General features: G+C 51.3%; 1 protein-coding gene across 3 annotated transcripts in view; it reads left to right on the forward strand.

Moving 5' to 3' along the window:
* Tmod1 (tropomodulin 1) overlaps positions 1-16,538 on the forward strand; it is a 75,768-nt gene that overhangs the window by 43,135 nt on the left and 16,095 nt on the right. For all 3 annotated transcript variants that reach the window (XM_028882797.2, XM_037202589.1, XM_028882798.2), the window contains 5 exons: positions 2,242-2,361; positions 8,545-8,634; positions 9,864-9,994; positions 11,649-11,756; positions 14,656-14,799. In XM_028882797.2, the coding sequence (XP_028738630.1) occupies positions 2,242-2,361; positions 8,545-8,634; positions 9,864-9,994; positions 11,649-11,756; positions 14,656-14,799 (593 nt within the window). The remainder of the gene's footprint in view (positions 1-2,241; positions 2,362-8,544; positions 8,635-9,863; positions 9,995-11,648; positions 11,757-14,655; positions 14,800-16,538) is intronic.

The following is a 16,538-nucleotide window of genomic DNA, read 5'->3' on the forward strand; positions in this document are numbered from 1 at the left end:
TAAAAATGTCTTGGTTTTAGTTCTGACTTGGGTTCCGTGTTTGCCTCTGCTGTGAGGTAGGGCCTGACTCCATTCTTCTACAGGTGACTCTGTCTAGTGGCCCAGCACTTGTTGACTAGACATGGAGCCTTGTTGACAATAGTTAGTATATACGTTTGGCTTTTTTTTTTTCTGGGCCCTCAATTCTGTTGTGGTGTTTGTTGTGCTCACCCTTTTACAAATACATCATTAGCTTTGTGGTTATGCTTTGAAATCAGCAAGCATGAGGCTCCTCATTGTGCTGTTTTAGGGGATTGTTTTGGTTATTTGTATGCCTTGGCTTTCTCACATAAATCTGAAGATTAGCTTTTCTGTTTCTGTGAAAAAGACTTCTGGGGATTTTGATGGGGATTATGTTGAAACTGTAGGTTGCTTTGAGTAGTATTGCTAACTTAATATTATGAAGTTTTCTAATCCATGAAACCAGATATTTTTTCAGTTATTTCTACTTTCTTTAATTTCTTTTATAATGCATCATAGTTTTCAGTGTACACGTATTTAAACTTTCTTCCCGAGTGTTTTAGTCTTTGGTTGTTATTGTGAGCTGCCTTCCTGATATTACCTTTGCATATTCCTATTGCTGCTATAGGAATACCACTGATCTCATCCTCGGCATCAAATGCTGCCAAATCAAGTTCTAACAGTTGTTTGTTTGTTTGTTTTTCATTTTGGGTAGGAATTCTTGTTTGGTTGATTCATTAGTTTGTGTGTGTATGTTTTTTGGAATGTAGAAGTTTAGACTTTTCTCCATATAAGAGTATGTTATTTGTAAACAGCAGCATCTTCTTCTGTTTGAGGCCCACGTATTTCTCCGTCGTGGCCATTCGCTCTAACTAGAACTTCTAATGCAATGTTGGACGGCAGCGATGGAGCTGGGCATCCTTGTGTAGCGCTTGACCTTGGGAGCTAGTTTCCCTACTTCTGTGAGGCCCCTGATCAGAAACAGCTATGCCCTACTCCCTTCTGATCTCCCGTCCCCCAAACAGCGTACGCATGCATAATCATAGACTACTTGAACTGAATACCACAGAGTAGTTAATTTATAAAGAGAAGAAAGTTATTTCTCAAAGTTCTAAAAGCCACGAAGCTCAAGAGCTGGCCGCAGAGGCAGCGGTGGAGGGTGGCGTCCTTGTTGCGTGCCTATGTGGTGTGGAGGGCCTCACTCAGGCAGACTGCAAGCGTGGCCGCTCAGGTCTGTTTTGCTTTTCCTTATAAAATCACTAATGCCATCCCAGGAGCCCAAACTCGTGACTTCAACTAATCCTAATTGCCTCCCCCAAAGCTCCGCCTCCACATACCCTTAACATATGAATCTGGGGACTAGGTTCCCAGTACACAAGCTGGGAGGGACACCTGCAGACCACGTGCAGTTTCTCAGAAATGAAATCTTTTCGTGACGGTTTTCAAACTTGATTTTTCACAGAAAAAAATTCTAGGACATATTCCTCCTTAATGATCTGCATGATCTTTAAAAACACACAAACAAACAAGAGAATTCTTTGATGTTGAGTTGTGTGTTTGTGAGTAGGAATATGAGCGTGAATGCAGGCAGGCATCCACAGAGGCCAGAAGAGGGTGTCGGATTCCCTGGAGATGGAGGTACGGGCAGCTTTGACTTGTGGGTGCTGAGAATGAACCTAGGTCCTCCTCAAGGGCAGGAGGCACTCTTAACCACGGAGCCATCACTCTGCCCCTCCATGTCTTCTGTAATGACTTCTGGGATTCCCTAGGACAGACTTTTTCCACCATCTCTACCCGTGGACGCACAGTGGACGCTCTCCTAGCCGCCTTATTCTCTGCTTGCCCACTTATGAGCATGACACTAAGAACAGAAGGTCCCCGCCTGGTGGTGGTGGTGGTGACAGTGGCGGCAGTGGCACTGCATGCCTTTAATCCCAGCACTCGGGAGGCAGAGGCAGGCAGATCTCTGTGAGTTCAAGGCCAGCCTGGTCTACAGAGCGAGCTCCAGGACAGGCACCAAAACAAAACGCCTATCTCAAAACAAACAAACAAACAAAAGAATAAAAGGTCCGGTGACGCTAGGATGCATTCGGTTCCCTCTTATCCTTTAGCCATCTGCGTGCGCTTTGTCTATTTTGTTGAAGAATGTTTACAGGTCTTCTCTCATATCGGAACCTTTTGTGAAGGGATCTTGGCCCCACGGTAGCCATGCACCCTGACAGGCGCCCTGTGTGTTTACAGGAAAGATCTGGGTCCCTAAGCAGAAGCCAATGGATCCCGTGCTGGAGAGTGTGACACTGGAGCCAGAGCTGGAGGAAGCCTTAGCCAACGCCTCGGATGCAGAACTGTGTGACATTGCAGGTGAGAGACATCCCGGGGGCTTCTGCCTGTCTTTCTGGAAGCTTCCCAAGCAGACAGCCTTGTCTGCTTCATTTGAACATGAGTGCCGTCTCTAATTTCTAACAAGGAATATATTGATAAGATTAAAAAAAAATACATTACCAAAAACCAAAATGAAGAAAATAAAGCTAAAGCCATTCAAACACACCTGTCCCAGAACCACCTGTTGTTGCCATGAGACCACTCCCCAGGGGAATGGGACTGTAGAGAGGACCCTGCCTAGCCATTCCCACCAGATTCTGCCCACGCCACTTCATAAAAGGCTTGGAGCAAAGACCACAGTGCGTTGAGAACATCACCCTCACACCTCTTATGTGTCCCACCCTCATGGGCGTTTCTCTACCACCCTCACAAACAATAAACTCCAGAAGGTAGTCTGCTAATGCAAACCCTCTGCTGCCCCGTCTCTCCTTACCCCTGCTGCGTCCCTGCTCTAGGCACCTTGGGCCAAGTCTCTCTGGGGTTCACTGCAGGCTGCACTCGGCACCCCACCTGCCTCTGCCACATTGGGCCCTGGCTCAGCAAGTGGGTGGTGTGGGGGAAGTACTGCAGACCAGTAATGTAGGAGAGGAGAGGGATGATGGAAATGATCTGGCCGTGAGTGTGGCCCAGGGAGAAGATGGTCCCAGAGATCAAGTGGGTTCTGTGTCCTTAACACAGGAGGAGGGCAGTGAGGGAAACACTAGCTCAGTCTGGGGCCCGTGGCATCTGAGTTATCCAGGGGCCACCCGGATGGGAACAGCTGTGCATGATGGTCTAGCATTCTGCAGGAGGTTTCGTTTGGACATGCTCAGAGGTGCCAGGCTTAAGGAGGAACATGTGGCAGGTGGAGCCTGGGTTCAGGAATGGAGTGTGGCAAGCCTAGTGTGGGACCCAGCGGCCAGACACAGATGAGCAAAGGAGAGAAGGACTGAGTGAAGACAGACAGACTGACTGTAAGAGAGCCAAGAAGGCAGAATGGGGCTTCGGGCTGACCGAGACAGTGGAGCTGAGGCCAAGCCCAGACAGGGCTGCCTCTGCCTCTGCTTCGTCCGGTCTGCCAGCCTCCCGGGATGCGATTTGTGGCTCTTGGTGGCATTGAGACAGGAGGGGGGTTCTGCAGATGGCCTTCCTCTGTTAGCTAGCAGGGCTGAGGGGCAGTGACTTAAACTGTGTAGTAGGTGGGTGGCCCTGGAAGCCAGGTTGCAGGGACCTGAGGAGAGATGGGGCAGAGCAGGCAGGTGGCCTTTCTCCAGACAGCCCTTTCCTCAACGGGAAGAAACGGTGGTCAAAGACAAAAGCAGCAGGGCCCAGAGATTGGGGTTCAGTCTAAGCAGCACCGAGGGGCTCCCTGGTCCCAGCAGGAGCCCAGGCACGCAGCTCAGGAGCCAGGTTTGCTTCATGGGACTCAGTGGGTTATGTAAGACGCCAGCAGAGCCACCTCAGATCCCTCCGTGTGCCCATAGTTTTCAGCCACCCCACTTCCCCCACAGGCCCCTTGACTTCTGGCTAATCTGCACAACAGAGAGAGTGGATACCTTGCCCTGCGTGCCTCTATTTACTCCCCAGGAGCTGTTTTTATCTGGGGCCTGCTCCTCTGCGGCCCTGCATGACCTCATTGCCCCATTAGGGCACGTGGGGATTTTTAAATGACCGCTGTCAGAGCCGACTCCTGCGGCTGCCGCCTGAGACACAGCAGAGCAGCCCTGGGAGCTGAGTGTCTGGGCCTGCTCTCGGAAACATTTCCCTTGTTGTTGTTGGCACACTGTGATGATCTGCCTAAGATCCCGAGCCCCTGTGATGTCCGGAATGGGACGGGAGGCTGGCTGTGTTTGCATCCCAGTGCTGACTGAGTGTCCTTGGGTGCCTGTCATTGTTTGACTTCGGCCATCACAAGGGAGCAGTGCCTTTGGGGAAGGAGGCATGGAACATTTGCTAAGTGATGAGCGTGTTCCAGGTGCCCTGTCGGTAGCTCTCCATACAGCACTGGATTTATTGACCGTGACAAATCCTATGAAGTAAATCCTATTATTGTTCCCATTTTACACCACCTCACCAGCTGTTCCTAGTGGCGGGTCAGAATCAAGGAGCTAAGGCGAGGCGGTGCCAGGCTTTGTGACTGTGGGCAAAAAGCAGAGCCAGGCGGTTGGAAGCAAGCAGTCCTGGATGACCAGAGGTGTTGGTGCGCAGGCCCACCAGAAAGTGGCAGTTTGGCCTGAGAGGCCAGTTGGACTCTCCAGTATGTGACTCATTAAAGGAAGGAAGGCTGAGAGAAAGAGAGAGAGAGAGAGAGAGAGAGAGAGAGAGAGAGAGAGAGAGAGAGAGAGGAGAGAGATATGAGGGGTCTGCAGGCTGCCTCTGGTCTACATGCTCTCCCCACAGGAGAGCCAAGCCTTCACTAGGTCCCTCACACATGGCACCGGTTGCCCAGAGCTTTCCTGCCTACTGTGTACCAGGCTGTGGACTTGGTTCTGGGGAGAAGATCCTAAGGAAACATCTCTGTCCGCCCTCATGGAGCTGGCATTAGACAGGCAAATGAGACGTGATCAGGAAGAGTGTCACACTGGGTGTGACGAGGACAACGAGTGCGAGAGGGGCACTTGGATTAAACGGTGGGGTCGAGGGACATAAAGGGGGACATGGACACTGAGCCAAAAGTCAGACAATCGGGGGGTGATCCAGACAAGGTGGGGTAGGGAAGAGGAAGGGCCAGGGTGGGACACTCGGGCACAGCGAGAGCTCCCACCCAGGCCCGGGAAGGGCTTACGGAGCAGCCTCAGTATCTGGAGATGTCAGGAGCTTGTAGGAGACCACAGAAAGTGTGATGCACTGATGCACCCAGAAAGGTGCATTGTTGACAATCCGTGCGCTTACTCATTGAGTTGACATACATTGTGGAACACGTGCCCTTTGAGAGGGTGAATGAGATCCATTCTTTGCCCTTGGGGGCCCAAGAGGTACATGGGAGGACAGGCCAGAAGTATGTAGGTTTCAGTCTCAAACATGTCCCCACAGGGAGCTAGAAAGAGCTCATGGCACTCTCGCAGTGCAAAGGTCTTGGCCTGTGGCCTGAGACTTTAGCTTAGAGGCCACTAAGCTAAAGATTATCAATGCCTCCTACACTTACTCGGGGATTTGATCCTAGCTGGGTTTTAGAAGCCCTTGCAGTAGGCAGGAATGAGGAAAGGATTTGGGTGGGAAGACCCCCCCCCCAGGGGGAATTGGCCAGCCCTAGCTAGACTGTCCCCTGGTCATTGGTGGCTTCCATGTCTTTAGCACCCATCCTCCTCTCAAGCTGAGACTGTCGGAGGATGCAGCTTTTCTAGGAACAGTTCCCCAGCACTGAGTCCCGAGCCAGATTCTGCACCTGCACCTAGGATGTGAGAACGCACCTTGCAGCCCTCCACCCAGGCCACTCAAGCCTGAGGCAGCTGGAGGAGCCAGGGATGTGTGCTGTGATCACACTGCATCCTGAGTGGAATTACAAATGGAAGGAGCCCTGCCAAGGCAGAGAGAGGAAACAGAACTCAGTGTTCTTTTTCAGAGTTCAAAAATAGTCCTTTTCGAGTTTTGAGGAAGATCTAGACTTTAAAAAAAAAAAAAAAAACAGAAAGGAAAAAGAAAGAAAAGAAATCAAGTTCCCTGGTGCTAACTAAAATCAGCCTGGCCAAGATCAACAAAGAAGGAAGCAATACAAGATGTCAGGGTAGGGCTTTCTTTGCATGTTCACTCCTGGTGACACATGAGTACAGAAAGAAGCCAGGGAGAAAGCCACAACTGTGTGCCTAGGGCTGGTAGCCCAGGCTGGTGGTGGCCATTTAGTTTAAACCACACACTCTCCCTTCTTCCTTTCCTTCTCTCTCTCTTTCCTTCCTTCCTTCCTTCCTCCCTCCCTCCTTCCCTCCCTCCCTCCCTCTCTTCCTTCCTTCCTTCCTTCCTTCCTTCCTCCCTCTCTTCCTTCCTTCCTTCCTTCCTTCCTTCCTTCCTTCCTTCCTTCCTTCCTTCCTTCCTTCCTTCTTCCTTCCAGGAACCCCAGTTTCCTCTGAACTGCCAAACGGCATCTTCCTTCTCCAACCTCCTATCTGCACATACCATTTCTCCGAATATGTTGTTAGTCCTAGAATTCTCCAGGTGAGGGGCTGTTTTAGAACTCTGAGTGGCCCAGTCCACACATGCCTCATGGAGCATCTCTGCCGAGTCACATGACAGACCATGTCCTGTCAGTGTGGGGAGGGGCGTTTGCCAGCACCAGCAGAGAGGGATGCTTGTTCTAGAACACTGAACAGGCCAGAACTGTGAGCATTGCCGAATGGCTGCTGAGTCCCCCGGGAAGGGAGGAATTCGGCATTCAAGCACGTGCAGTTACAGCTGTGAAATCCAGGGAGTCCAGGGAGGAAATGACCTCTACAAGGTCACCCAGAAAAGTAGTAATAACCCAGGGCTCTTTGCTCTTGGTCCCCTCACACTCCTCTGTGGCCCTCTCTAACCCATCACAGGATGCTGGAATTCAAGGACCAAATATGTTTTCCATTTTTATTTTTATTTATTTCCTTACCTCTCTGTATGCTCTGAACTGAACCAGGCATAAAAGAAAAGAAAAGAAAAAAAGGTAGTGTATTTCATCTGATCCCAACCTTGTCGAACCTGAGAACTCTGCTGTGTGGGGGCTGGAGCACCTCTCTGGAAGATGAGTCAATGTGCTGTGACTCACCTGCTGCTGACTCAGCCCCCGCTCCCTCAGCCCACAGGGACACAGCCTAAATTAAAACCTCGAGAGCTGGAAAGGCAGCAGCTGTCTCTCTCCCCAGCCCTCCTCAGTGATGAGCCCATGAGCCGGCAAAGCTAATTTTAGCAAAGACTCCTAGGGGTGAGGAACAGAAGGGACGTGGAGAGTGGAGAGCATCTCTTCTGTGGTTCTCAGTTCCCATTTGGGGCACCAAAATCATCTCAAGGAACCAAGCATAGTTGTGCGCACCTGTGATCCCAACACCTGAGAGGCTGAGGCAGGAGGATCATGAGTTCAAAGCCAGCCTAAGTTATATAACAAGGTCCTATCCAAAAGGAAAACGAAAAAGGCATCCGAAGAAATTGCACCCCTCAGTCCAGGAAGGAGCTGGACACTGATACTGTTTTTCAGCCCCCAGATGGTCTGCATATGCAGCCAGGGTTTACATCACCCCTGGCTGGACACTGGAGGCTGAAGCCCAGAGAGAGGAGTAACTTGCACAGGGTGACACCAAGGACATGGTCAGAACCAGAACTTCATCTGAGTCTTCTTTAAGACTTGCCATGTTCTCTCTACCTAGAGAACATATCTACTGACATGGCTTAGATAGAAATTTTAAAAGTCACCAAATATTTACCATCTGCCTACTGTCTTCTAGAAGAGACAGGGGAGTAGTGATGTTCCTCCATGACCTGTGGAAGCCCACAGCCTGGCAGAGAAAACACACAGGTGCCCTGAACCACCTTTGTTCTGACGCCACTGTGGTGTAGGAAGGATGCCAGGCACTCAGAGAGAGGAAGATCTAAGACGCCTCCCTGGAGGAGGAAGAGTTGTACCCCTGGTAGAGCAGGCTTGTAATGTCAGCTGTTTAGAAGGACGAGACAGGAAGATCAAAATTCAAAGTCAGCCTTGGCTACAGAATGAGTCCAAGGCCACCCTGAGCAATGTAGTAAAAAGCAATACAAAGTAAAATGAGGGCTGGGAATACATCTCAGTGGTAGAGCACTTACCCAGCATAGTACAGGGTCCTGGGTCCAATTTCCACACCTGGAGAAAGGCCCACAACTTTTGAATAATTTATCTCAAATATTGAATGGGGCATGTCTATGCTAAGGGATTATCATGGACCCAAAGATCTCTTCTGGCCCAGAGCACATGCTACTCAGGGAGAGAGAAGTGCACTCCTTGAAAGAGATCCTTGCTGGATTGACTCATTCTGCTGGGTCATGTAGTGTGGGGTGTGCCTGTGGGACCTCAAGGAGACCAGGAAATCTGTGGCCAGAGGTCTGAGAATCACATGAATGAAAGCCAGGATGAAAATAACCCACAGTTCTCCATGTTCATGTATGTACTTCTTACCATTTCCATGAGCAAAACTCCCAGCACGTGGAGGATGGGTCTTCAAGAGCAGAGTCATGGGCCTCCCTTTGTCCCCACAGCTATCCTGGGCATGCACACGCTCATGAGCAACCAGCAATATTACCAGGCCTTGGGCAGCAGCTCCATTGTGAACAAGGAAGGACTCAACAGTGAGTATACAGCCCTGCTTGGCTGCTGTCCCCTTCCCTTGCTGGGCCCCGGGACCGGCTCACAGAGGGGACCTTGAAAGAGAGGCGCCTCCTCCTGCATCTAGGAGCCTGTGCTCCCAGGTACTCTGGCTCGTCGCAGATTTTATGTAGGCAAATCTCTTCATCGTCTCCTTTGAGTCTGCTGGGATTTTATGTCTCATTTACAAAGCCTTCTTCATCTCCATGGCAGGTTTTCTTCTAAAGGTTTTAGAGATTTGCTTCTTATATTCAGTGTCTTAATCCTCCCAGCGTGTGTGTGTGTGTGTGTGTGTGTGTGTGTGTGTGTGCGCGCTCGCGCGCGCGCGCGCGCATGTGTGTACTTGTGGAAGCCGGATGCCAGTGTCGTCCTTAGTTGCTCTCCACCTTGTCTTGAGACAGTCTCTCAGTGAACCTAGAGCTTACATATTTGACTAGACTGGCCAGCTAGTGAGCTCCTGGGATCCCCTGTCTCCACCTCCCCGGTGCTAGAATTACAGGCACAGGCCACTGCACTCAGATTTCTTTTTCTTTTCTAACATGGATTCTGGGAATGGAACTTAGGTCCCCATGCTTGTGAAATGAGGACTCTACTGATCAAGGCTCCTACTTAAAATGTTTAATAGATACCTATTTTTTTTTTTCACACAACATTCTTTGAACAGTGTGTTCTTTACCACTCGGTGGGACTCTCTCTTTCTCTTCAGTTTCTGCTACCCTCTTCTGTCCTGTGAGACCCTTTGGCCTTTCCTGGGCCCATATCACATTGTCTCAATTATTTAACTGCGTTATTCCAAACTAACATTTTGGGCCCAGAGAGAAATGAGGGTTCCGAAAGAAGAAGCATCCTTCCTTTTGGAAGAGAAGTACAGTTCTTTCCAGCCCAGGCCTCATCTTACCCTCCTGGGAGCCCACTGAGATACCGAGCCTGGCAATAATACCATCCCCACAGAACAGACAAGGCCTGAGAGTCAGAGGGTTTAGGTAATTCACCAGATCTTGGAAGAACTCAAAAGCAGCATCCAGAGACAGCCCAAACCTCTTGGCTTCCTCCCTGACTTCTTCTGACACATCCCAGCCCCTGGTCCCCCTGTAATGTACTGCCTCCCTTGTACCTCGAATTCAACCCATGCTTCCTCTCAAGGAGTCCTGATGTTAGAAGAAAGTGACCCCGATGTTCCTGTGAGCCAACTCCTTTTTATCCATCACTCTAGGTGTGATTAAACCCACACAGTACAAGCCTGTGCCCGATGAAGAACCAAATTCAACAGATGTAGAGGAGACGCTGGAGCGGATAAAGAACAATGACCCAGAACTTGAAGAGGTTAATCTCAACAATATCCGGGTAATGTCCTGCTGTTTCAACTCATGTGTACTGGGGTAGGGTGTGCAGCTGTGGTGGGAATGTCTTGACAAACATATGGATGCTAGCAGCCCAGGCTACACAGATCAGCAGGGCCCTATCTGGACCTGGGTATTCCTGGATCTGAAACAGAGACAAGCCTTGACATGTGGGAACACTTAAGAGGTGGGGGGCAGTGTCAACAAGCGAACCCCACAGTCCTGGTTTCTTTCAGAGGACAATTCCAGGCTCAGGAGTCTACTACAGGCCAGGCCAGCTTTGATCTGGATACCTGCCATGTTGTTCAAAAACACAGAGATTCTCTGTGATAACACTGTGAGTCAGAGTCACACGATGAGTCAGCACGGGACCTCAAGGCTGGCAGAGCCCTGTGCCGCCAAGACTTGTGAGGTCACAAACCCCAGGTGGGCACTAACCCTGAGGCATTACCGTTCCCTCTGGATCATGTTCATATTCAGTCTCATTTTACAGCCAGAGAAGGAGATGTTGGTACAAGTGCCCCAAGAAATACCCAAACTGTGTGCCACGGCTCTGTGGCCGCTTCCCTCTATGACCACCAGGGCAGGGTACAGGAAGGATATGGAATCAGGCTCAGCTGCCTGCCCTGAGGCCCTGGATTAGCTTTGAGAGGGTGGGGGTAAGAATGGAAGCCAGCCCCTTCCTCCTGCTCTCCTTTCTTCTCAGCTTTCTTCTCAGGGGTTGCCAGTTCCAAGCATAATCTGATTGGAAACCTGTACCCAGTTTTCTCCTCCGCCTGGCTCCTTGTTCCGCTCCCACGGGAGCTTAGGTGACACTTGGAAATGAGAGCTCTGGAAAAGCATAGCCAGCTCCCTCTTGAGGCCTCCCTTGTCTGCCATGTGAGAGATGCTAACACAGTCCAGACTCGTCTGACCTGGGCAGTGGATAGTGCCTCAGCCAGGCAGGAGTGGTGGGACTTCACTGGGAGGCCTCAGCGAAGGGCTTGGATACCTCCAGGCCTCAGTTTCCCTTCTATACCAGGAGGCAGCTGGACATAGATCAGGTTTTCACCTGAGGAGATTAAAAAGTATACACCAATGCCCAGGCCTCCCCCTCTGAGGTTCTGTGTGTGATGGTCTGGGGCTGGCCTGCTCATCAGCATAGTGAACTGTTCCCAGGACCCACAGACATGCAGACAGAGCTGAGACCCTTCGGGACAGACATCTCAGAGAGCAGTGAGTGTATCTCCCCAGTCTGTCTTTCAGAACAGACCCAAAGAGGGGAAGAGAGTCCCCCAATGCTACACAGCAAGTCAGACACCCTGCCAGTCACTGGGTGGAAGCCAGGGTCCAGCCCTGCCCTTCTCCCAGTCCTGAGCCTTTTGTAAATATTCCTCCCAACTTTGAGCATTGTGTACTACCTCTTCCCCAGCCTCCCCGTGCACGGAGGAGAGCTGTGGGTACTATCTGCAACTTTCAGGGGTGATTTTATCAGTCCATGTACTAGGAATCCTCTGAGCCTCAGCCGGCTGGCACAGGCCCCCTTCAAAGACTTGCTAGGACTCCACAGGGAGCCAGGCTGCATTTGGGAGAAGTTACTGTTCCCTCATCCCTGCAGGCCACCTGGCCCCATGGCCCCTGTAGGGCTACTGTTCACTCTTCTGTCTTTTTCCCTGCAGAATATCCCCATACCCACCCTCAAGGCGTATGCGGAAGCCCTGAAAGAGAACTCCCACGTGAAGAAGTTCAGCATTGTGGGGACCCGTAGCAACGACCCTGTGGCGTTTGTATGTTCTGACCCTCCGCTTTGCTTTGTGGTCACTGGGCACTCAGGCCTGGTCCCGCTGATGGAGAGTCCTATTGTGGCATGGCGAGGGGACTCAGCTAGGAGCCAGGAAGGGATATAGATGGGACAGCCCTCACACAATGCCGAGTTCTCATCCCAGCTAATCCTTGCAGCCACCCTGCTGTCAGAAGGGTGGGTCTCCAGGGAGGATAGGCAACTGGCTTTGTCCAGAGTCACACAAGAAGAGAAAAGCAGACCTGGGATCAAACAAAGTCACATTGACGCCTCTTTCTCCAATCAGTACCTCACATTCAAAGCTCCTCCCCTTCTTGGGGCTCAGCTTCTCCAGCTCCCAAGTCACCATCTTCATTGGTGAATCCCAGTGACCAATTTTACTTTTACTGGTGTCTCTAAAAATACTGCCAGTCAGCCAGGTATGGTGATGTGCACACCTGTAATAACAACAACGTTTGGGAGGTGGAGGCAGGAGGGTCAGAAGTTTGAGACTAGCCTCGGTTCCATAAGGCTCTGTCTCAAAAACAAACAAATGAAAAAAAAAACATGTTTACTCCAAGCAAATTGTACTTGCAAAGTAACTGTTAATTCTTTTTAAAAAATATTCCATGCAAACTTCTTGACAGTCTATGGGTAATGCTGAATTAGACTCTGGGAATCTGCCTGTAATCACCCACATTCATGATCCCACGCATCTGTCTGAGCTTGAAGGCAGCCCAGTGGCACAGCCCAGTGGCACAGCCCAGTGCAGCTGCTCTACCGTGGGACCTGGGGGAGATACAAGAATTAGCTTCCCCAGGAGGGGAGGGAGCGGAGCAGCAATCAGTTCTCGTGCGGTTGTAAAATAGGTGAGACTGTTGCCCTCAGTACTTTTGAAATAACTGAGTGAGCTCCGGGGAGGGGGGGGGGAGGGGGGGACACAGAGGCAGCTCACAGACTGCCAGCGTGGGAACTTCTAGATCAGTGACCTCTGTCTGTCCTCAGTGGATCCCAAGTCCGTCTGACAGACATAACTGGCAAAACCCTGTGTTGGACTTGCTCGTGGATCAGAACCCAGGCAGGGCCATGCTGGCACTCAGCTCCATGCCACGGGTGGTTTGGGGGCATGGACTCCGTGCCAGGCCGACAGCTGGTGGCAGGCCCTTCTTACCTGCATACCTATTACCGAGTGCTAAAATGCTTCTGGCCTTTTGCTAAGCCAGGTGCCAGAGCCCTGCCAGTCTCCCCACGGCCTGCCTGGCACCACCTCCTACCCTCTGTTCCTCTCCTGTGACCCAGCGCACAGGATCTGACACACGGAATGACTCCAGAGCTCCAGGGCCTGCTCAGTTCCCAGCACGTGCAGCCCATGGCCTGGTACACCTGTCCACTGGTTGTTAAATGGGATTCGTGGTTAGGTCAGGCCAGGCTTTTCCTGGGAGAGGGTGTTGCAGGTGAGGCTCAGGGAGGCTACCCTGCACAGGTCAGGGGACAGCCATTGGTCATAGAGAAGCTGACACACCACCCCTGGGCATGCTGGACTGAGGGAGCCAAAGAAGGAGAAGTGGTTTCAGCATGAAGGCTCCCTGGGAGCTGGGCCTCTGGCAGGGTTCAGCAAGTTGGGGGAGCACAATAGGACAGCCATTCCTGGCATGCTTCTGACTCGCTGGCACACTGGTCACGGTGTCCCAGGTCTCTCGGCTGCTGGTATCTTCTTTCTCCATGACACATCGTTTCCACCAGCTGCTAATTACCTCATTTCCTTCAGAGGCTCCGATTGTCATCGACACCCCCTGGCTAGATCCCTCTCAAACGTGCTGAGGGCCATCCGAGCCCTCCTCTGCAAGCCAGCCCTCTTCTCTTGGGGCTCAGAGGAAGATCATGTGACATTTCCACAGGGCCAGAGAGGAGACAAGCTAAGAACCCACAGGAAGATGGAGATTCCTGGGGGGCCTTGGTGATCATTGCTCGGTGGTCTACTGTGAGCTGGGCACTGTGTGGTTAAAAACAGATATTAAGTTGCATTTTCAGCCCATGAAGGGTAGATTGTCTGGTGGTAAGAGGCATATCAATAAACATGAGACCACTTGGGAGATAGCTCAGTCAGTAAAATGCTTGCCTTACAAGCGTGAGAGCCTGAGCGCCATGTTGAAAGCTGGGCATGGTGGCTCCCTTGTAGTCTCAGTGCTAGAGACGTGGACACAGGACAATCTCTGAGGCTCCTTGACCAGCCAATATAGACTAATTAGTGAGCTCCAAGCCAACAAGAGAGACACTCTCTCAAAGGAAGTACATGGTATTTATGAAGATGACATCGGATAGTGTCTTCTGACCTCCACATGCACATACATGGGTATGAATGCATACACATGCCTGCACATATATGAACATGCACACACACACCTGCACATACATGAACTTGCACACACAGACACACAGGCACACAGACATGCATATGCATGTACACACACAAAACAATAACACATAGGGATTTGAGGAATGTAGGTGTCATGAAGGAGATGTGGATAAGTTCTGTGAGGTCGCAAGGAGCAGGCCCTGGGTAGCTGGGATGAACAAGACTCCACCAAGTGAAACAGAACATTCTAAATGGTCCAATGAAGCAGAGAAAGGCTAAAGGTGGGGGGCGGGGGGGGCCACTGAGCATGTGCAGGAAACCCAGAGAGCCAGGCTGCGCAGGGAAGGAAGAGCAGGTCCAGAGGTTCTGGGGGTTCTGGGTGCCGATGAGTGTTCTCCAGGAGAGGTGTTCGGGGCCTGGTTGATGGAGAGCAGAGACAGTGGTGTGCTTAGAAAGGTAGCTCCAGAGACTGCCTGGCCCAGGCCCCTTGTCTGTGGACCTGTTCCAACCTTGCCCGAGGTAACACACGGGTCCTGCTTTTCTCCCGAAGGCTCTTGCTGAAATGCTGAAGGTGAACAAGGTGTTGAAGACGCTGAACGTGGAATCCAACTTCATTTCTGGGGCTGGGATCCTGCGCCTGGTGGAAGCTCTCCCACACAACACTTCTCTGGTGGAACTGAAAATCGATAACCAGGTGAGTCGGGCAGGGCTCTCTCACACGCTTCCCCACACAGGGCAGTCGGTATCTGCCCACATGCTGCTGGTGTTAGGTGCTCCAGAGTCCCCCGTGAGCCCCTCCAGGTGCCGCTGTCCAGACCCCCCACCCCGCCACACTGCCATCTGCCATCCTCCTTCCCAGCATGTGCTCTGCCAGCTTCTTCGTGTGCCCAGGAGGGGTGGGGGCTCCTCCTCAGCACCAGCCTTGTCCTTTGGGTTCAGAGCGTCCTTTCTTAGACCTGGGCAAAGGGACTTCAAGTCCTGCGTGTTGCCTCAACTGTTCTGTTGAGGAACCCAAGACATGGAGTGCACAGATCCCACAAGCCACAGGACTCTTCTTCGCCAGGAACACCCCCATTCCCTCCGTCTCCCTACTTGATGTGGCTTTTGAGTCTCCTCCACGTGACACCTCTCTGTCTTTATCCCACGGAGCTCCTGCTTCTCTGACTTCCACGGATGACTTCCATTTCTTTGGGGGCAACTCTCTGGGTCTCGGCTGTCCAAGAGAGGGCGAATAACCGGAACTGCACGAGCAGTAGCTTGGCTGTTTGAGGGTTGTGGGTTGCTGTGGGGTGGGAGGCTCCATGCTCCTTGTGCCACCCTCTCTGATCTTCATCACCGTGCTGTAGGATGTGGGTGTGGTCAGTCTCTGCCGAAAGAGGCTAAGAAAGGGGTGACCTTCTCAGGGTCACGCTCAACACTTAGGAGGCAAAATTTGAATCCACAGCTCTATTGGTGAAATTATTAAGGCCACTCCATGTAGTTAAAAGGGAGGTTTATTTGGTGGGGTAACTTACAAGTGAAGGGGTAGGTAACAAGGTCTGGGAAAGGTGTAGCGCAGTCTGGCAGTGTTCTCTGGAGAACTCTGCTTGGTCTACCTCCAGGGTCCAGAGTCCAGGAACCAAGAGAGCTTGCCCATCCAGATCTTGGGTCTTCAGGGGTCCTCTCTCGGCTCCTCCTTGTAGGCATGACAGTTACCAAAGCCTCAATGGGGGTTGGAACTTCCAGATCAAAGCTGGAATGGCTACCCACTACACAGCTCCCCAACTCCAAAGTCCACTCTGTATCCACTACTGCACACTGCTTCTAGACTAAGTCACTACCTTCTTTAGAGATGTGGAAATGGGGATTTTCTTTACACTAGAAAATGCGACAGAATGGTTGTATATGTATGAATGGAGAGAAGATTGGAAGGGGATATTGTGAAATTATTGTGCCCCAAGCAAGACCATAAGTAACTTTCTTCTTGTTAAAATGTTGTGAAGAGACAGAAAGTGCTTAGATCATAAATGTGCAGATTAATCACAACAGGCTTGTGACTCCCTCCGGGTCAGAACTAAACATCACCAGCCTCCAGAGGCCTGGGGACTCAGGCTGCCTCATCCTAGCCATGGCTTCTGGAAACTTCCCAGCTTACTCCCACTCTTGTCCCTGCTCCCATGTCATAGACTGCTGGAACATCCTGTGCCCAACCTGCCCATTCCCTGCCTAAAAGACCTCCTCTTGCTTCAGGTGACTTTGTGGCTTACAGAGGATGCTGAAGCATCCTGGGCAGCAGGAAGGGCAGTGTGCACATCTCTGCTCGGCTGCACCTCAGTGTTGTACTTGACAGGTTGGCCTTGAATCGCCCTGGCTAGCAGGAGTGTAGACTGTGAGAAGTGCTACGTATAAGTCCTTTCCTCCCTCCCTCCTTCCATCCCTCTCTCCCTCCCTCTC

Source organism: Peromyscus leucopus, chromosome 2 (genome assembly GCF_004664715.2).
Source record: "Peromyscus leucopus breed LL Stock chromosome 2, UCI_PerLeu_2.1, whole genome shotgun sequence".
Classification (NCBI taxonomy): domain Eukaryota; kingdom Metazoa; phylum Chordata; class Mammalia; order Rodentia; family Cricetidae; genus Peromyscus; species Peromyscus leucopus.